We start from the raw sequence: 21,416 nt of genomic DNA, 5'->3' as shown, positions 1-21,416 counted from the left end.
TGGGAGCAGAAAGGGAACTTGGTGTGTCTGAATCCTATAAAGATACGGGAGTATAAGGGAGATGAGGCAGGAGAAAATATCTGGTGCAGTTTACAGGGGAGCTTTAGCCTTCTGCTATGGCGTCTGGCCTGAATCCTGAAGACAATAGGCACTTGCCGGCAGATTTTGAGCAGGGTAGGGACTGCATACAAGCAAATTATCTCATATAACACTTCTCCCCAAAAAAACACTCCTCCCCAACCAATAAAGCCCATTCAATTGGAAGATGTCAAAGCACAGACTAGTCTCGGGTTATAAATCTACCTGCCAACTAAGTGAGGGCCAGATCAGCCTGAGAAAGTTTGGGTCTCTGTACTCTACTTGTTTTCCAGGCAAAAACTGAAGTCACGAACAACAGTAGACAGAGAGGCAGGCTGAGGTTGAATGGGCTCCCGATGCAGAGAAAGCCCTGGAAGTACAGAAAACACATTAGACTGCAGCGAAATGAAAGGGAGAGACCGGAGTCCAAACTCTGCCAACCAGTCATCCTTCACCGGGTCAAGCGTCTACCGCTTGGCTGGCTTCCATCCCCACTGGCACCTGAATGCAAACCACTACTCGCTACTGTGCCTTGTAATCAAAGGTAAGAATACACACAAGCACTGTCAAAGGACAGCAGCCAACATGTGGGGAAGTATCATTTGGAAGTGCCCAGCATCGTGGCAAGGTGCGTACGGCAGTGGGATTCTGCCACCACTCTGCTGGGTGACCTTCAGGAAGGCCCCTTGTGGTGAGCAAGAACTGGTTCACCAGTTCCTATTTAAGCAGCCATGGGGAATGGGCATCAGCCTAGAGCTTGAAGAAGGGTTGTCCTTCCGAGACCCAAGCTTGACTTGGCTAGTAGGGACTGGAGGAAAACATACCAGATACCCAATGTCACTTTGCCTCGTGGTTGAGTGCAAGTGATAGGAGCTTTCAGCCAAACTGAGAGAGAACTTAAAATGGTCTACAAAACACAGTCGGTGTTTGCTATCCTCTTAGAAAGGAACTTCTTGAATTTTATAGTGGACTCTTCTAATGGATTTAATATTCCTCTTCCTGGCATTCAAATTAATGAATGCAAATTCAAAAATGCTTAATTTCTAAAGTGAAATTCAACTGCAGTGGCAATGCATAAAACACTGATCCACTTGGCAAACTCGAACTCATCTTTTCAGGCCTCGTCAAATATGACCTCTGCTCTGTCTCCTCCTCTAACTACTCATGGTAGAATTAATTGCCCACTCCTCTGTGTTACCAACGCACTTGATACATCTCTCTCTATTATAATATGTTTCTTGGACAGAGACCAAGTCCCATTCATCTTGGTGATCCCAGTGCCTGGCATTGTGCTGAGCACAGAGTAAGTTTTCAATAAATGTTTGCTGAATTGATGGCTAGCCGGGCTGATAGGCACTCAATACTAGGTTCAACAACAAGAATCGCAAACAGACTGTATCATTGACTTTATATTTGTTTGCCAAGACTTATGGGTGCTCTTAAGCATAAGCCTGTCTCCTAGGATCTGGACCCATCAATACAACTGCCTAAAAGCCTTCTTCTCTGGATATCCCACAGTATCAAACTCAACGTACCCCAACCAAACTATCTGTGGTCCAAAGCCTCTTGCTCTGTAGTCCATGCATGGCTTATGAATACCCCAGCCCTAACACATTTACCCAGCCACTCAGCTAAAATCCTGAGACCTACCCTACAATCTTCTCTGGCACCCCCACATCTAAGCAAGCACTAAGCTGGGCTGAACTTACCTCTCTAGCACTTCTCATGGCCAACTCCCAGGGCATCCTTCCACCACTGCTAGAGTCCATGCCCACGTCAGCCCTTGCCTAGAACATCGGGGCAGCCTTTCTTTCTTTTTTTTTTTTGGGGGGGGGGTGGGGGGGTCCTGTTCTAATTCTAACATTATCATTCTATCACATTTTTAAAATTTATATATAGCAAATAGCTTTCCATATCAACAAAAATAATCTTTAATCTCTATATAGTATTCCATCATACTGATGTTTTTAATTTACTAATAAATCTCTCATGGTTGGGCATTCAGGTGGCTTCTAATCTTCTTTTTAGCTTTTGTAAGGCAATGTCATACTAGACTCCTGTCAGTCTAGTATCTACAGGATGCTCCCCATCCTCTTAAGTCACTGCGCCCCCAGTGATCTTTCTAAGACACCAATCAGATCCAATGACTCCCTATTCCGTCAAGGTAAACAATAACAACGAAACAAACAACAACAACAAAAAACTTCCCTTGCCCAGTATAGGAGACCCTTAATCATGTGGCCCCTTACCATAGCTCCTTCCCCTCTGGCACCTCCCCCTGTGTGCTTTCACCCTACCTCACCCACGTTCCTGGGCAGTCCTGAACACATTTCCCTCCCACACACATCTGTGTCACTGTACATGTTACTTCCTCTGCCCAGAAAGCCCTTGCACCCACCCCACCATCAGTCCTCAGTAAAGCCCTACTACTGTGCTCACTCAGCTTAAATACTAGCTTCACTCAGAGCCTTCCCGACCCTGTTGGGCAGAATCAGCGTCTCCTTCCTCTGTGCCCCACAGCCCTTCTCACCCTCCTGGGGATGCCTCCATGAAAGCAAAGGCCCAGGGCATAAGACATACTCCCCAAGAGTCCACGGATAAAAATGTCCTTCACTCCAACTAAACCAGCAGTTCTTGATGCTAGCAGCACACTGGAATTATCTAGAAAACTGTATCTGTAAAATCCAGGGCCTCACCCTACCCAAATCTACTCACAGTCCCTGAAGTGATGCCTGGGCGTGGGTGGCTTTACAGCTCCTCAGGAAGTCTGAAGGGCAGCCAGAAGTCAGAATCAATGGCGTAACTCCAGACCCTTTGAAAGCAGCTATGTGTATCTTCTAGAACTCAGGACAGGGAGTGGGTCAGAGTATGGAATCTAGGTCAATCAAACCTGAGTTTAAAACTCAGGTCATCAACTTCTTAGTGGGGCAGATTTCTCAACCCCCCTCAGGCTCCGTTCCCAGAGCTGCCAAATGGGGGTCATTGCGGCGCCTAACTCACAAGGGTCAAAGGGCTGTTTTAAGGATTAATCATATCATGCCTGTAAAGACAGTCCCGACTCCAGCACCCAGTGAGTATGCTATGGGCTGGTATCGTCTCTTCCTTCATAGTCCCCCTCAGTGCTCAAAGCAAGCCAGCATGCACCCCAGTTACGGGGAGGACGCTCATGGAGCAGACAGCTCTGCTGCTCAGGATCCCCATCAGCTCCCTGGAACTCCAACCCGAAACGCCATCACACGCTGCAGAGATTATTACTGGTGACAAGGAAGCAGTGCAAAGTGCCCCTTCCCAGCACCGGCTGTTTCCAGAGATAATGTGAAGTCAATTTTGACTTCTTCCGCCTCTGCTGCTGTGAAGGAAAGCACAGCCAGACCTTCTCAATTGGTTATGATTCTGAAAGGAGGAGAGGAGCACTGAGCGGGGAGACTGGAACTGGGCGTGAGCCGGCACATCCACCTATCCCTCAGGCAGGGAGGGCAGAGGGACACATCAGCAAGCCTCTTCTGGTTGTGAGTCTTGGAATACTAGAGGTAGAGATGAAATGAGTATGCTTACCCACACATCTAGAACAACTCTGGAATTTTTTTTTAAAACTCCTCTCACTCAAAACGCTCTGTGAAAACACACTTTAAAAACTACTCAAAGCACACATGTGCCCAGGCTGTGTGTTAAGCAGCACCCAAAAAATATATGAGATAGGGTTCCCTCTCTCCGTCCGGGGACAAGACTTGAAAACTTACCCACCACCTTCACAGTGGGTGATGAAGTGCTGATGTTAAGTTCCAGAAATTATTTCCAAACCTGGCTTTCCATCAAGAATGCCTAGGAGACTTTTTTTGTTTAATACATATCCCCAAAATTCCGCAGACCTATAGAATCAGAATCTCCAGAAGGAAGTGCAGTGGGTTTCAGTATTTTTCAAGGTTCCTCAAGTTATATAATGCAGACCATCCACAGATCACCTACAGAGTTTCAAGAATGGGAGGTAAAAGTTCTATGTGGGGAAAAAAAGGAAGTGAGATATTGGGGTGTCAGGGAAAACCTCACAGAGGAAGGAAGGTACAAGCTGAACTTTATAAGAGGAGTTAAGATTTTGGTAGGTGGAGTAGACACGCATCACTGAGAGCCAGGACATAAAGATGGGAAGGATGGTGAGCAGGAAGGGTGCTAATGTCTATATGACATTATGACCCACGTCTCTCCTTCTCTCCTCCTAACAAATTCTGTTGCGGTGCCTCCTGCGCATGGGCATGTGCTCAGAGGCGGCTGGCTGCATGCTGGCTGCCCCGGTCTGCCCAGTCCTGGCGAGGGATGCGCTGCTGGGAGCTGGGAGGGTCTGGCAGCATGTCCCTCATTCGGAAAATGTGCTGTCTCCTATTCTTCCTCTGGACATTTTCATGTCTGGATGTGATTCTAGAACTGCAACCGTCTTCCCCCCGAGATGAGGAAAGCAGCCTGAGGACAAACACTCTAGATGGCAAAGCAGAAATAGTAAAAGGAGCTGGCCCTTGACGATGTCACGGCACTGGTGCATTAACAACCTGGAAAGTACCCTACCTTAGACGTCATCACAGGAAGCAATAAATCCCCCACACTTTAGCGGGGCAAGACAGGGCTTTCTGTGCCTCCTGGAGCCCAAGCATCCTAACTGATCCAGGCAGGTGTGATAATTTCCATTTTAGGGACAAGCGCCTGAGGCCTGGAGCATTTAAAACTTGTCCAAGGTCACAGAACTGACACAGTTGAGAGGGACCCAGCGGCGGTAAGGGAGAAGGAGGTGGGGAGGAAGCAGACCGTTACCACACCCATCCTCTCCAAAAGTGATAGAACTTTGCACTTATTGTCAGGCATCACCACTTTGATCTGGCCCATCCTTACTCAGAAACTTTCAAGAGCTCCCTGGTGCCTATGGGAGAAAATCTGTACAAAGGTGTGTTACAGCAAGTGGTGCTGAGCTTAACCATCCACTCTTCTCTGAGTCCCAAGTACCTGCTCTAAGACTCCAGGGGGAAACTCGGCATGCAGAAGTTCATAAGCAAGCATCTGTGAGACCAAAGAGAAATGATTGTTATAGCTGCTCCAGAGAAGAGGGAGACAGGGAGTACTCGAAACCATTTACACTTGGCTTAGGGTCCAGCTGAGGCAAGACCGCTCCTCCAGACAGCCACACCACACTGCCATTAATGCTGAGGGAGTCTTCCAGAAAAATAACTTTTTACAACCTTGCGTCTGCGAGGCTGGTCTGCTCTGAGCTAGCGAATGCGGATGCTCCATGATTCGGGATCAAGGTGGGGCAGCTGAGACCAGGATACCAGCAGTTTATGATTCTAAGCCAGCTTTGCAGGGCTAGCCTGTGTGCAAGATGCTGTTCTGACATCAACCCACTCCTCTGCGAAGGTCTAGAGCAGAGTCAGGAAAGCTTCCATGCATATCTCTGCTGTCACTGCCTCCCCCGGGATGATTGAAGATGGGAGGTTCAGGCCAAAGACCACTTTGGATAATTGCATCCTATCTCTCTGCTACTCTTCTTATGTGACTGTCCTTGTCTGGCCCAGGCTGACTTCTTTAATCAGTCAAGTGCCTCCCCTTTTACCATCCCCTGACAAGCGAAAGGTACCCTATAAAAATGGGCTGCCAATAACCTCACAGTCTCAATACAGGTCCCTGGGCCAAGCCCACCTTGTACTCCATGGCCTGTCTTCTCCCTGCTCTCATCCCTTCTGCCTGGTCCTCCCATCTGGAGCCTTTTCTCACCCTTTGGACTTTAACAGACCTTCTCCAATTTCAACTTTTTCTCTCCTTGTCTAGTCGTGACTCAGATTCTTCTTTCATTTTGCTGCCTTTGGCTGCTCTGGATCCACCTGAGCCTTGGGGGCCTTATCTATGACCACATGGCTCCCCACTGGTCTGAAAGATTGACCTGGCCTCTTCTAATCCCAGTGCCCTGGAAACTCCAGGTTTATTGGACAAGGACAGAGAGAGTCACAAAGCTCCTAGTTATCAGCGTCCTCCATAACTATGTGTCTTTCCAGGTCTGCCTGCATGATGCAATGTCTTTCTGTGGAACTTCACAGGAAGAGCACTGGGCTTGGAGCCAGAAATCTGATTTCAAAAACCACAGTTCTGCCATTAAGTACCTGTATAACCTTGAATAAGTGCCTCCCCTAACTGGGACTTGGTTTCTTCAGCAGTTTAACGAGAGGCTTGGACCAGACAAACTTTGAGTCACTGACCAGCTTCATCTCCAAACAGAGCACCCGAAGTCCGAGAGAGAGAGAGAGGCCAAGAGTGCCCAGCTAGGCTGAGGGCCCATTCATAAATGGGCAGACACAACATGAAACTATCCCATAGGAGCCAGTTGTCTTGAAATTAGGGCAGTGATAAAGAGTAATAATAAGCAGTATTTACAAACTGGGGACCAGGGCTCAGTCACTGGCAAAGCATTTGCAAACAGTTCTCATTTAATACTTCTATCAGCCTCTGAGCTGGGTACGAAAATTACTCTGGTTGCAACAAGGAAACAAAAGCTTGCAGTATTTAATAATGTGCGCAAGCCACCAGCTGCTAAGAGGTAGAGTCAGGATCTGAACAAAATGGCTCCTTGCCCAAGTGGAAGGAGACCTTCAGGAACCCGGCCAGCCCCTGCCCTGTGGGGGCTTCCAAATGGGAATGCCGGAGCTTGGTCCTGCTGCCTGCTCTTGTGAATTATTGAATGCTAAGGCACTTTCCACAGGCTATTTACTGCCCCCATCCACCCCAGCCTCTCATTTGTCTTATGTTTAAGAAAACTCAGCAACCCTACACTCCTCTGACTTCTCCCCTCAGCAGAGAACATTCTTTAGAACCTCTTAGCACAGAACCATGGCATTGTTGAACTAGAAGGAAACACATCCTCTGCATATCTACACTCCTTTGTAGATAGCAAAGGGAGGTTCTAGAAGATCATGGTGCCCATCTAAGCCCAGAAAGGCCAATAAAACACTGTCTTAAGACCTTGTGTTTTAAAGTTGGATAATGTGGGTTCAAAACCTGGCTTGACCACTGTCCACCTAGGAGAACCTAGTGTTTTTGCCTCAGTGCGCTCATCCTCTCTCTCACCCTCTCTCTCCCCTTGCCCCCCCATTGCTTCTTCTCTCTCCCTCTCCCTCCTGCTCACTCGTAAAACAGTCATTCTCACCGTCTCCCCATGCCCTCCTCCCAAAACAGAGAGAATAACTGCGTTACCTTATATATTTGTGTGTGTGAGAAAAATGTTCATGTAAAACCATCAGCCTGGCACACAGTAAGTGCTCAATAAACATCAGCATTTTTTGTCTTTCTAATGCCCGAGTCCGACCAAGACCCTGTCCCTGACGTCGAGCAGCAGGCTAAGCATCCCCGGGTGTCCACGGGCACCCGGCACCGCTGCCGTAACTGCAGTCTCTGAGGGGCCAACCACCGGCTCCTCTCCCAGCTCAGTCCCAAAGGAGTGTCCCACTTAAACACAATGTCTGCCAGTGTGGGCTCCAGGCCTGCAGTGCCCGCATGCTTCCTGGGCCTGGCACCACACAGCAAGGAGATCCGCAGTCGTCAGGAAGGATCACCTCTACACAACCAACAGGAAGCAATGCATCCGGATGTGCGTCTGCATAGACGGCGGTGGTGTTTCGTGGGGGTACAATGCTGGAAGGGCTGTGCGGGGCTCTGAGGTCAGGCAGCCCTGGAACCGAATCCCAGCTCCACCAGCTTCATCTGCCTAATGGGGCTTGGGTGATAAGGGGTGGAGACTTGCTTTGCACACACTGCCCAGGGCTGGCAACCATCACTTTTAATTTAGACTTCATTAAGTGAGGTAGAAACAGTCAGTACATCGGTAAGAAGACACGGCAGGCAGGTGGCCAGAGAGAGAAAAACAGGAGGGATGCAGAGGGGGAAAGTTTTTGTTTTAGAAGTTGGAAGGACCTTGCCTCATGCTAGTTGGAGGAAAACAGATGCCCTTTCACAGGATAGTGAAGTCAGCCAGACGGACACAGGGTCCTCGGGGGGTGAGAAGCATCATGGAGCAGGGGACAAAGCCAAAGAGGTTCATTTAAGCGGGGGAAAGAAAGGCACACTGTTAAGCACCTGTGCACGGCATGCAGATGTTATTTAATCCTTAAAATTGAACAAAATAAAATTGGGAGCCCCGTTTACCAATGAGAAAACGAAGGTACAGAGAAGGGAGATGACACGTGCGAGATCACCCAGCTAGTCAGGCTCAGGCTGTGCTGTGAAGCTCTCCCTTCTGCAGTCACACTGCTCTGCTGGGCCCTAGGGAGGAAGCAGGATTAGGTGGCAAGGTCCTAAACTGAACACATCTTCCTCTCTGTCTGGAAGGCAGGAGATACTCATGCACATTTCTCGTGGCTGCTTCCTCTCTGGCTCATTTCTTTCCTCTATCTGGTCATCCTCAGACAGCCCGAGCCATTTCTCAGAGTTAGACTCGTGCTGCGCAATGGCACGGCAGACTGCCTGCATCTCCCCCACCCCAGGGGGGGGGGGGGGGGGGGAGGGGCTCCACACGGAGCTGCCAGCACCAAGCGAGGCTTCCATTTGTCACTGAGGTCAGCAGCTCACTCCGCACTGCCTGCTTAGACCCCCAGCGGGCGGGGACGGGGGCTTCCTTGCTGCAGACCTGCCCCCGAGCCATTTGGCAAACCCGAGGATCCCAGGATGCTCGCCCCTCACGCCCCGGACATGCTAACCAACCGAGTGTGCGCTGAGTACGGACGTCTGTCATTCTGACCTTGGGCCGGGAATGGGGGCCGGGCCGGGAGCGAGCCATGCATGCCAGTAGCAATCACTCTGCTTGGCTGAGCTCACCAAGGAAGAAAAAAACAGAGTGATTTCTTTCACTGGTGGTGGTGGTAGTTGTTTTTGTTACAGGTATCTCTACCTCAGGGGCAGTGAGATCCATTTGCTATATAACTGTGCATCAGAACATTAGGAAGAACACATCACCCTACATCCCAAGCTCTTTGTTAAAATTGCTCTTGCCTGTGATGCTCAGAAAATACACCCAGAGGTCTGGGGAGGGCAGGGCAAGGATGGAGAGCTGGTGTGCGATGTTTAACACGGGCACCTCATCCACCGATCAGCTCTCGCCAGCCCTCCGGTACACACACAGACAGCTCTCACCCTGTTGGCCCCTGCTCAAACGTCTGCTGGGGCTCCCCATGCCCCCGCCCTGAGTCCTACCTCCATCCCTGAGATTTCGGGGGGTCTACAATATTTAATCCCACTCTCTCTCAGTCTTGCAACTGCTAAACCCAATATGTCTGTTAAAACCCCCACAGCCTGCTTCCCCTAATAGATTGTCCTTGTTCTCCCTTTCTTCTCCAAATTGCAAGCTTTCTTCCAAAGGCGGCCCGTTTTTGCCTCTACTCTTCACTGGTTCTAATTATGCCACAGGATGATATCTTCCTCAAAGCTTGGTGCTTTATTAAGCCCTTCAGACTGGGAGATAGGGATATCTCCTGTTTTTTAACAGCCTTTCATATGTAAAATCCCCACCATCTCCACAGGTCATCCCGGCCTGGTGTGGAAGCTCTTTTCAGCCCATCATGTTATTTTCTTGTACCCAGCCTGACTCCTACATGCGCCAGTTCAATGCCCTCTCCTTTGGGTTGAGTCCTTAGACTTTCCATTCCTATTGCTGGCTCTGCCTTCGCCTGTACCCTGAGTTAGGTGAGCACACTAGACCAAGTGACCCCCTGCAAGGAATCCCTCCTCAGAGGCTTCGCTGAGTAACTTTGGTGGTCAGCCAGGGTCCCTGGGATAAGCCAGGCAGCAAAACAGAACCATCATCTCCTATGACCACCCGGGAACACAGGCTTTCCTTTGATCCTTAGTTCATGCCAAACCAGAGTTTGCCCAGAAGAGGAAGAGGGTTTTATTTTTCTTATTTCTTAACTCTGAAGTTTCCTTAATGCTCTTTGTTGATACCTTCTGAACACACAGATGCACAAGTACACACACACATACACATAAAATGCAAATCCAATAAAAATCAAATTTTAAAAAATAGGCTAGGCAAACACAAGCCACTAAAAAGTGCAGTTAAGTGGTTAATTTTTATTATTCCTCTTAAATGCCTGAACAATCTTACTGCAAATCATATCTTTATTAAAAAAAAAATATGATATACTCAGTGCAAACCCCAAAGGGCACTTTGGAAAGAAGCCAGGCTATAGGTTTATATTCTTCCCATTTTCAAATAAAATGCAAAAGAAAAAACTAGTAATCATTTTAATGAGCCTTTAAATAAATTATTGGCTAGAGCACACTGCAGTAATTTATATGGGGAACCACATACATGTATTTGCTGAGAAAGGGACTTTGTGACTAAAGAGTGAATTTCCAAGAATTACTTTAGATTCTCTTTCCTTTAAGTGATTAGTTTGAGTTGAACCACACTTCACATCCACTCCATCACCAGTCACACTTGCAAAGACAGGTGGACACCTGTAAACTAGGGTCTGTCCCCTCATGCATCCACCCTCTTCTGACATCTTAGTTCTCCTTTGTTTGCATTCCTCAGCCCGCAATGGAGTTTGATGCTTTCATTCTCGGGGGGGGGGGGGGGCGGTTACTCTCTGGATCACTTTCTGGGTATACAAGAGGAAAAAGGTTTGGACATGGAATCCATAAAGGAAGAAGGTTTGGTCCAAGATCTGTTCTTTTTCCTTTTTTCACTCCTTCCTTTCACACATTTTCCCATAAACACTGCTCTATCCTCTTGGTAACTGTTAATTTATGAGGCAAGAAAAATGAGGTGGTTGTGAATTAACAAGAGTGGGACCATTTCTCTCCATCAGCAGAAAAATCCATCTCCCTCAGGCTGTCAGCAAGCTTGGTTTTAAGAGACAGGGAAGAAGACTATGGGGGCAGGGGGAAAGGTGGCAGTGTGCCTCCTGGACAGGGCAGGATGTGGGGCCCTTGAAAACCCAGGGTTCTGGGGGCTGCAGCCTCTCCCCCAGGAAGCAGAGAAGTAGGCAGCCCAGCAGGGGAGGCTTGGCAGCCCCGATGGTCAGCAGGGCATAGCCAAGGAACCGGTACGCAGGGAGGCTGATTCCAGTCTGTGATCATAATGCCCGCTCCATCTGAGCAGATACAATCCTCTCTCCCCTTTCTGTAGCTCATTTCCTCCAAGTCAATGTCATGTTTCTCATTTTATCCTCATTTTGCTCCCAACGGAGGGCATATGTAAATGATCTTTTATGCCCATTTTACAGATGGAATAACAGAGGCTTAGAGAATTCAAATGATTTTCCCAATCTCCGTAACTAAGAGAAAGGCCTAGACCAGAAACCCTAGTTCCTTCCCCGATATCTCTTCTCCAGGGGCACCAGCCCCTCGTTTCCTGGATAGCCATGTAGCCGTGAGCACGCTACTCAAACATCCTGTCTTCCAACATGCAAAAGGCAGTTTGGGTTTCAGGCCCTTGGTTTCTCAGGTAGGTTCATCTGAAATGGGATTCCAGCAGGAACTACCCTTTGGACTTTGAGACCAGAGAACTGAGAAGCTAAGGATGTTTGTATGACCCTACAGCTACAACACACATTCAGTGAGACAGGTGGGGAGCATACTTCCAGCTGTTCCCTACTTGCACCCACTCGCAGCCAGGGTTCGCCATCAGACCCACCAGATTAGGAGTCAGTAGACCCAGCTGCAGCCCTGGTTCTGCCGCCCTTGACTCCATGACCTGAGACAAGCCCCCAAGGGGCCTCTTCTGCTGAGAGCCTGCACAGACAGCCTTGGAGGGCCCTTTTCACTCCAACATTCAGTGAGTCTAAAATAAAACAGGAGCAATAGTTAAGTGAGCACACTAGACCAAGTGACCATCAACAACCGAACCCAAGTGGGTCATGGACCTCTTCACGCCAGACTTTCGCCATTTGTAAATGGAAGAATGATACGACCGATACCCCAGGGTTGCTGGTGAAGTAGTAATGAGTCAATTCATGGAGCAATTTGCGGCACATAGTTAACGCTCAAAAAACCACTAGCTGCTCATCGTTGTCATTGTGTTATCAATGCCACCATCATCAGTATCTCAGACATTTGTCACCGCTGGAAACGGAAATGAGTATCAGCCCAAGGAGGGACTTGTCTTACTTGCTCTTGGACACCTGGTGATTATGCGCATTGTGTGAAGGGAGAAAGCAGGGCGCACGGTGAGGAGAGGCCTGGCAGGGGATGCAGCCGAGCTGGGGCACAGCCCGCGATCACCGTCGTGTCCTCACACCCGGGCTGCCTGCGGAGCACATTCATTCCAACAGCTCCTCTAGTTCCCTCTCCTGCAAGAGGAGGGCATGCATGCCTGGGACAGGGACAGGGACCCTCGTGTGAGGTTGCGCCATCTCATGCTGCTGGAAGCCAGCCCACGGAAGTTAAACCGGCAGAGCTGGGGGGTTACAGGAAAGCATCCACCTTCTGACCAAGGAACTGTAACTTCAGAAAAGAAGCTTCTAGCCTGGATGGAAGAGCTTAGCTGGCCAACCTGTGTCCATATAGCCAAGAGCTATGGGGATCACACCTTCCAAGGACTACCCAAATGGCTGTGCATGGAGCCCAAAGTCCACGCATTGTCACCTATGACGATGTAGCCCTCTGAGAGGCACTGTCCGAATGGTGGCCATCCAGACAACCTGAGCTGGAAGGAACCTCCAAGAAGCCAACCTTGCCATTATACAGACAGGGAAATGGAGACCCTGAGTGGGGTCTGGCTTATTCAAGAACGCACAGTTATCCAGGGGTAGAACCAGGACCAGAAAGCAGAGATCTCCCTTCTATTCCTACTCTAAAGGTCTTTCCCTTCAGTGACCCCAAAGGTCCCTTTGCATAGCAGGACCTACTATGCGATTCCTTGGAGTCAAAAGGGAAGTCTTTGTGAGCCACATTTCACTTAGTTGATATCCCACACAGGCCATGAAGGCATCACTGTGGGCCCTCAGTAGGAGCACCTACTGTTATCCTTATCCTGTCACCCCCAAAGGCCACATACAAATACCAATTTTTTGGCTGGAGAACAACTTGGTACTCAGAATATGGTGCAGGAAGCCACGTGGATGCAAGGAAGCAAAATGAGTTTGGGACAGCCTGCCAGGCCCCACACTCCAAACTCCACATCTTAGCCCATCTGAAACATTTCAAAATATGAAAGTTTCATATGGAAATATGCAGAGCAAATCAGGAATTGACGACGGTGATGTCACAGCCGCAACAGGCCCTCATTCCCACAGGCCCACGGTCATCTGGAGCACATTCATAGAAGCTCCTTCCCGGAACGGCCGCCGCAGTCCCCGCCTGGCCCACATCACTCACTGGCAGTCCCTGCCCCAGCAGACTGCGCATCTCTAAATGAAGGAAACTCCCCTCCAAAAGACTTTGCTCAGAGCTAGACACTTAACAGATTGCTTAACAGCCTGAAATCAGCTCTCCACATTCTCCTTCTTCTCATGATTGCTACTGCTTTGCTTCAGTGTAAGAGATTTTACGATCTGTGGATTGAAAGTGGACTTTCCCTGATCCTCCAACAATCGCAGGAGACATGGTCAGGGAACACGGGAGGCCAGTAGTTTAAAATGCTCTGTTTTGTTTCGTTTCAGGGTGTTCCCGAGTGTCACGGAGCTCAGGGTTATGCTGCTGTATGAAGAGAATGATATGCAAATAACCCACATTCGACCACATTCACTACGCCTCTTCAACAGCCTGACAGAGGTGGCTTGCTTGTCAGAGAAATCCGACTGGTGGTTCCCACTGTATTTCTGCAGGGGAGCCTGGAAGTAATTATCCTCCTCAATGGTAAATCAATTAGGAAGGGAAGATCTAAAACTCCCCTCCTCTTCTAAGAAACAGTGAATTCTCTACCACTAATGGACAGAAAACCCCAAGCAGCAGGTACTATTAGGGTGCTGACTGCACCCACCTGGTCTTTCTATCTGTGCAAGGGCAGCCAGCCTAGGGATCAGAGCAGACGGCATGGTCTGTGTGGTCACAAAGAGGTGAGTGGGGGATCCTGGGCTGCTCTTGCTAGCTACTTGACAAAAAGCAAGTGGCTCAGCTGTCTGAGCCTCAGTTTCCTCACCTGTCAGATGGGAATAAAAGTACCAGGCTCAGGGGATTAGGACTGAAACTTAGAATAGGGTATAGAAGTCCCAGCCCAGGACTTGGGAACTGCGAGGAGCTCAGTAAGAAGAAGGAATTACCCTATTCTGGTATCAGACTGTACAGCCTCCCCACACACCGCACGCACACACGCACGCATGCACACACACACACAGAGGCACACCCACCTCTACTCTGCAGTAATTTAGCCACCTTCCCTGGCAGACCTTCCTATGCTCTCTGCCATTTCCAAAGCACTCTTTCCAAATCTGCAGGTGGCAGCCACTTTTGAGCCAGAGCAATTTGGGCATAGCATGCCTGCATTTCCCTATCCACCTAAAGAATTGTTCTCAAATAGGCACAGGTAGGAGCCAAACCCCTCTTGTTGGGGCACAAAGCCTTCAGCATGTTTGTATTGTACAAAGCACAGATCTGCTAAATGCAAGATTGACCTTGGCGCGGGCCATTCTGCATGGACCAGAGAGGGCAAGCACTGGCTGACAGTGAGTTCTAGGAACCCAGGGACATTTGTCTCCTGTGAGCAGAAGAAGCTGTGAGAGGGAACTCAGACCCCCGCCCCCACCCCCAGCAGAGCTCCTCCTCAGGGACACAAACCTCACACACGCCTGCTTCAAGAAGGAACACACTGCTCTTCATGTGCAAATTGCCAGGCTCAGACATCACCTGGGTAATGAACTATTTGGCCAATGGCTGGAGAAAGGCAAACAGGGAGGGATGTAAAATTCACATCAAATACAGTCAGGGCAGGCCAAGGTCTTTAAAATATTGCTGATGCCACCACGTCATAGGAGAGTCTAGAACAACTTCAGCTGGAGTAGCTCCCAGCATTTCATATCAATACTCTCATTTAGGAAAGACCAGTAAATACAGCTAGTGCAAATCTCAACTTCCTTTAGGGAGTCCAGCATCACTGGATGTATCCTGACGAATTTGTCATTCATTTCCCTCACCTAGGAAGACGGGAAAGTTGTTGCAGACTCACATTTACAAGTAATACAGCCTTGGGGTGATCGACATAGAGCCATTTCCTTATCTCACCTGCCTTCTAATGGCTGGGAGGTTTGGAGGTTAAATAGATTAAGCTCCTAAAAGGCAGCTTAGCATAGTAGGTGTTCAATTAATGCTAAGACCTACTGGTAGAAGGATATACACATGTTAACACTTCTACTTTGAACCTAATGGCTTATTGGCTATCCGCATTTGAAGATTTTATGTTGTCAAAAAAGCATTAGAAAACCAGCTACTATATAAATGCAAGCACAATTTACTGTTTTGCCAGGGGCCACAGATCTCTGACGTTCTCACAGCCTACAAGGAAAGTAGTAGCCATCTGTTAAATAAATAACTCATTAAGTAAAAAGCAAGTGTTTCCACAAGATTAACTGAAAATCTGCTGGATTTTTCACTGGCTGTCAATGAACATGGGCAGCTACAGATAATTTGGGTGCTGGAGGATCAGAAGATCTTGCATAATGCAAGCGGAGATGAGAATCCAGAGACCACAGGTTTAAACTTTAAGACATAGTTAAGAAGGAAACAAAAAAGTTGAATTACAAGGTCATAATGACCCAGAGCACTAAGCAATAAAGAAACCAACCAGAGTATTTTCATTTATCTCTAAATGTCATTTTGCCTACGGGGCTGGATAAGGGTAGTTCTAGTAAACTGAATATTCTGGTTAAAAGAAAAGTCACCATGTAGAGTATTTGTGAATTGTCAGCATCCAGAGGCTCAGAAGACCATCAAAAACATCTACCATAAAATGAAACAGAATCTAATTTCATTTTTACTTGGATGATTCAGAAAGCACTTCAGGATCACACAGTCTCCTTATGAATTTCTACTGCTATTAAAGAAAATAAATAAAACCATGGCAATACCTGTCATTTGTCTTTCCCCAATCTGAGTGAGGAAAAAAAAACTGTCTATGCTTTTAACTTTCTGGGAAGCAGTGACTCTTAAGTGGGAGTTAACTGTGCTTTGATGGTGTTTCTCAGAGAAGACAAAATAGGCTTAACTTTTGTTAAGTGGGGATTAATTCCCATGAGGAACTGCTCCAGAGAGCCCATGGGGTGGATATTACTTCTAGGAAGGAGAAATGGAGACAGAATTTCTGCACCAGTGGTCTCTAAATCCCAGCTTTCTGTTCTTTCTGACCCTCAGCATCTGCGTTAACCAACCCTGTTTCTGCACTTTTTAAGACTTCATTTATTTATTTTAGAAAGACATAGAAAGTGTGGCGGGGTGGCAGAGAGAGAGGGACAAGCAGACTCTGTACTGAGTGGGGAGCCTGATGTCGGGCTCAATGTCATGACCCCTGAGATCAGGACCTGAAACGAAGAGTCAGACGCTTAACGGACTGAGCCACCCGAACAACCCTCCTGCATTTCTAATCACCTCTAGGTTATACCAAGGAGAGATAAAGAGGTCAGGGGTAAAGAAAAAGAGCAAAAGACCAAAGGAGACATCATTATGAGTAGAAGCCCAACAGGAAACAGACATGACAGATGACCACCAAAATGGATGCCAACTGGTGTGACCCTTTATATCTACCACTTGGGAGAAAGACAGCTGACCTATCATCTACAAGAAAATACAATTAACTTTGTTGTGGTCAAAGGTCAAAGATCAGCGCTGAAGGGTGTCTGCCACATGTCAAAAACCTGCTTCTCCCACAGTGCATACACCCCAAGACATGATTCCATCCGACCCCAAGTCACTTGCATAGGATGGAAAAAGCTTTATACTGAGAGTCATGAGACCAACTGGCAATGCTGCCACCAACCAGCTCAGTGACATGGGTGGACCCATCTGTCCTCTGTGGACCTCAGCTTCCTTCTTAATGAAGTGGGCAGGGCAGAGGAAGGATTGTGATAGACCATTGCTGATTGCATTCAGTCCAGGTTTATCATGGGTCCATCATGGACGTGGCACCTAAGCTTTCCTCTGGGTCAAGAAGCAACTGCCTCAAGCTTCCAAGACAGGACTAGACTGTACATTGTAAACTACTAGGCTGTGATTGTATAGGAGGAAAAGATGCAAAGTGTGGTCTGGAGCCAAGAAATCTGGACTGAGAACCAAGAGTCCTGACCTCTCACCTCTCTGGCTCTCTGGGCTTTTTTTGTCTTCTGTTTTCTCCTCTGTAAAATGAGGTTATTGGTACAGATAAAGGATTCTTAACTGAGACTCCATGGACATCCTGGATCTGTGCGTGGGATTCCAGCTGTTGACAAGCTGCTAAAAACTGTTTTCCAGTTCTGTGGGCAGGGGCATGTTTCCAGAGAAGAGATCTAGAGCTTTACTCACTTCTACAAAAGCACTGAAGTTCAAGAACTAATAATAACTGCTATTATAGATAAAATCTATGATCCCTTCCAGCTCTGACATCCAACTAGTCACATGACAATACTGAAAACTATGGAGATGACAGCAGTTTGGAACAAAGCAAAGAGAAACTACTGCACCTGAGTAACAGGTATCCAAACAGCCATCCTGATGATCATCCGGGTTCTGGCACTTGACTGGTGGGTATAGTCTCAGGTCTGGAGCCTCATAGCTAGATCACTGGGCATCCATCACCAATACTAAACCAGGAGTCACCCATTCTGCTTTCTCCCTTTGCTGGGGAGCGGGGTGACAGAGGTGGGAATGAGAAGACAGGGGGCTGTGAGCACTCCTGCTATGGGTCTGAGTCAAAGCTGTTCTGCTTTGAGTGGCATAAATAATCATCATCCCAGCTTGGACTCCACCAGGTTGGACTCAGAGGTCAGGGACATCTGCACAGTGGGTTGAAGCTCACTCCTGCACTTATTCTCACAAAAGAAGTGGCTAGAAACCTATAGGGGAATGCAAATCAGATCACAAGAGGAAAGCTAGGGAATGCCATTGTCAGACTCTGAGAAACAAGAACATGGCCTTTTAGATTCCTGGTTTGTTTCTAGGGGCTAGGCATGCCTAAGTTTCTAAATAGCCATGCCTTCTTGGCTGCAGATAGATCACCCCACCCCAGAGCCCACATACTATACGGTATTCATTTTCTAAAACAGTCCATCGTTCTATGGACTCCTGGGCCCCTCCTCCCAGCGGGCATCCATGACCACGGTCTGGCCTTCTATGATTTCCTCTACATCCTGGCTATCAAGTCAGTTGGAAAGTCAGAGAGCAGAGGGGCCAGAAGCATCCTTCCCTTGACAGAAACAGACTCCCTGTTTACAAGGAGCTCTCAGAAAACAGACCAGCAAAAAGAATGAGGCTGTGGAAGAACTCAACTCCAGAGACAAGCAGAGCTACTCTCAAATCACGGATCTGTTACTTACCACTGTCTGCCTTTGGGTTAGAAACCTACTATCTCTCTGACCTTGAGTTTCCTCACCTGTAAAATGGGGACAACAGTAACTTCTAGCCCACAGATACCCTGTGAGGATAAGGCATCCCTAGCACAGAGGAACACCTTACTAGGTACATCATTTTACTGTTGTTGTCAAAATTATTATTATTATTGCTACTACTAGTGTCGAGGCAGTTGTTACAATGACAAACAGTGTCTGTGACGTTCCTGGCCTAGAAAGAAGGCCTGTCACTGTTCTTCTCACCTGGCCCCTGGCAGCCCTGCTACCCCACGGGGAGTGCTCAGGACCCCTGACCCTTAGTCTTACCTTCCTTTTGTTGGTGGGATTGACGTAGAGGTAACTGAGGACAGTCTTCAAACCCACTTTGTCATTCAGCTTCTCGTAGGTGGTGCCATAATCCGTTGATCTGCAGGTAAGAGAGAAAGAAAGGGAGAGATTGTTTTACCAAATGGGGGATTGTGTTCAGAGGGGAGCCAAGCCCTCCTTCAACGTGCACCTTTGTTCCCAAATCACAGGAGTGATTCAGAGATAAAAGGCCCCATTAATTTCTGAAGAGCAATTAGACTAGCGCACCTGCTTACTACCTAAGCTCACTCCCCTTTGCTCCCGGCCTTTCCCGGAGCCCTGCTTTTTCACCCTTTGGGAGGCTGTCTGTCTGTGAAAGCTGTTGCTGGGGACCGCCTGCCTGGGGTTCAGCCCAGGGGCCTCGGCGTGCTACCGTGAAGGGACCCGAGTCCCAGCCGGGAGCTGTGCGAGAGGCCAGACTGTCTCCGGAGGTCGCCGGAGTCCAGCCAACCTCACGCCGCCTCCACTGCCTCCGAGGCTGGGGACCCCCGGGGTGGAAGGAAGCCCCATAGGCAGGAGCTTGGAGGGTCTGGCCTGTCAGGCCACAGCGGGGAGAGGGTGGGATGCTTTACAGAGCAGCCATGGTGTGTCAGGGCCAAAAGCTGGTGCTAGGAAGTGCCGCTAACAGTTCATCATCCCAGTTATCCTGCTGGCTACCTGCTTGTCCTCTGGGCCTAATTTCCAGGGTTCTGACCTTATACCAAAACCACAAGTCAGGACTCAGAGAGCAAAGTCAGGTGAAGCCATAGGCCCCTTCCTCTCCATCCCACCTTTCCATGGTGGAGGAAGGAGAGCGGGTGGCTCACAGGTAGACCCCAGCCTCGCTGCCACGCTTTGTGCCTCACTCCCCAACCCCACTCCACACCTACCCCCCTCCCTTTTCAAACCACCAGTATCAACCGCTCCGCACCCCATCTTTCCCCCATTGCCTTCTCTGGCTAGATCTTGAAACTTCTCCCACCCAGGCTTTAGAAAGTCCAAGGTCAGCGTAGTTTCTCTGTGGTCACCCGACCTCATGGGTGTCTGCGTTCTGCCTCAGATCTCAGGGTCCGGCTCTGCCTGGGTGCTCCCCTAGTAACTAAATGCCTGCCTACTCCTACCTTTTCCCAGATTCTTCATCCACCTTCTCCCCAGAATCTGCTCCCACCCTGGCCCACAGTTTAGTTTTACAAGCTTGGTTGCCAAAGCCTGTAGTGTGTGATGACCTTTAAGAGTTATCCCCACACCATCTGATCGAGCAAATTCCATGTCCCCACGCCAGCTGAGATGCCCATGCTCACCTCTGTGAAAGCTCCACTAGCCCTCTTCCCAATCACCCTCACCCCCTCTCTGCCCTGAAACAAGCCTCCCCAGCCCACAGTGCACCCAAAGTACACTGCACATGCCTCATTTTGGCCCTGTGATATCATCGTGATGAGTTTCTTTAAGTTCTGGTCCCCCTAGCATAACATCAGCTCCCGAAGGACAAGGGAGCTCAGAGAACACTACAGTGAGACCAAAGAACATGAACTTTGGGATGTAGCAAAATCTCTATTTTTTTTTTAAGATTTTATTTATTTATTTAACAGAGAGAGAGAGCGTGAAAAAGCACAAGCAGGGGGAGGGGCAGAAGGACAGGGAGAAGCAGACTCCCCGCTGAGCAAGGAGCCCGATGAGGGACTCGAGCCCAGAACCCTGGGATTATGACCTGAGCCAAAGGCAGACACTTAACCAACTGTGCCACCCAGGCACCCCACAAAATCTCTATTTCATTGCTAGATCCGCAGCTCTCTGGTTGCATAACCAGGTGCAAATTACTTAACCTGTTAGAGCCTCAGGTTTCTTGACTGAAAAAATCAGGGAAATTTAATCTCACAAGGCATTTATTTGTAAGGATGCAAAAATATGACACATGAGAAACCTCCTGACAGGATGTAGGTATAATGAAATGTTAAAAATATATATATATATATATATGTATATATATACATATATATATATATATATATAAAGGACATTCACTTCTCCTTTCCCCAAAATGTACAAAACCAGGCTGTACACATCATACACAATCGGCATGTTTACTGAATAAACAAACATCGGTATTTCAAATCTCTCCCTAGGCTACTGGCTCCACATGGTCAGTGTCTATGGTAACTTTTATAACCAGCCCCCCAAAATTGACTTCTTATCTTCAGTCTCCTCTCTACCTTTCAGCACAGGGAATCACTCCCAATCTTGCTTGTTGCCTTTATCTCTCCAACCCAGCTCAGTCTCCCAAGACTTAATGATTCTATCTCCTAAATAACTTGGACCCCTGGTCTTTCCATCTTCACGCCAATGCTGTGGCTCATGCATCATTATTTTTTGCAATAGTCCCCCAACTGGATGCTCTTCTTCCACCCTTCTCCTCCTCCTGCCATCCTCCACGCTGTCATCAGGCCATATTTCAACCTCTGGGTCTCTCTACCTCATCCCTCGTAGTAATTACCCACTGCCTACACACAATGAGGTTGT

General features: G+C 48.3%; 1 protein-coding gene across 1 annotated transcript in view; it reads right to left on the bottom strand.

Moving 5' to 3' along the window:
* SORCS3 (sortilin related VPS10 domain containing receptor 3) overlaps positions 1 to 21,416 on the bottom strand; it is a 572,838-nt gene that overhangs the window by 303,948 nt on the left and 247,474 nt on the right. The window contains exon 3 of the mRNA XM_045876297.2: positions 18,882 to 18,981. Coding sequence (XP_045732253.1) covers positions 18,882 to 18,981 — 100 coding nt within the window. The remainder of the gene's footprint in view (positions 1 to 18,881; positions 18,982 to 21,416) is intronic.

The sequence above is a fragment of the Mirounga angustirostris genome, unplaced genomic scaffold, assembly GCF_029215605.1.
Source record: "Mirounga angustirostris isolate CCGP_5_RB_7025 unplaced genomic scaffold, mMirAng1.0.hap1 SCAF_6, whole genome shotgun sequence".
Taxonomy (NCBI): Eukaryota; Metazoa; Chordata; class Mammalia; order Carnivora; family Phocidae; genus Mirounga; species Mirounga angustirostris.
The sequence above is the reverse complement of the archived record's forward strand: the minus strand, read 5'-3'. Positions and strand labels throughout refer to the sequence as shown.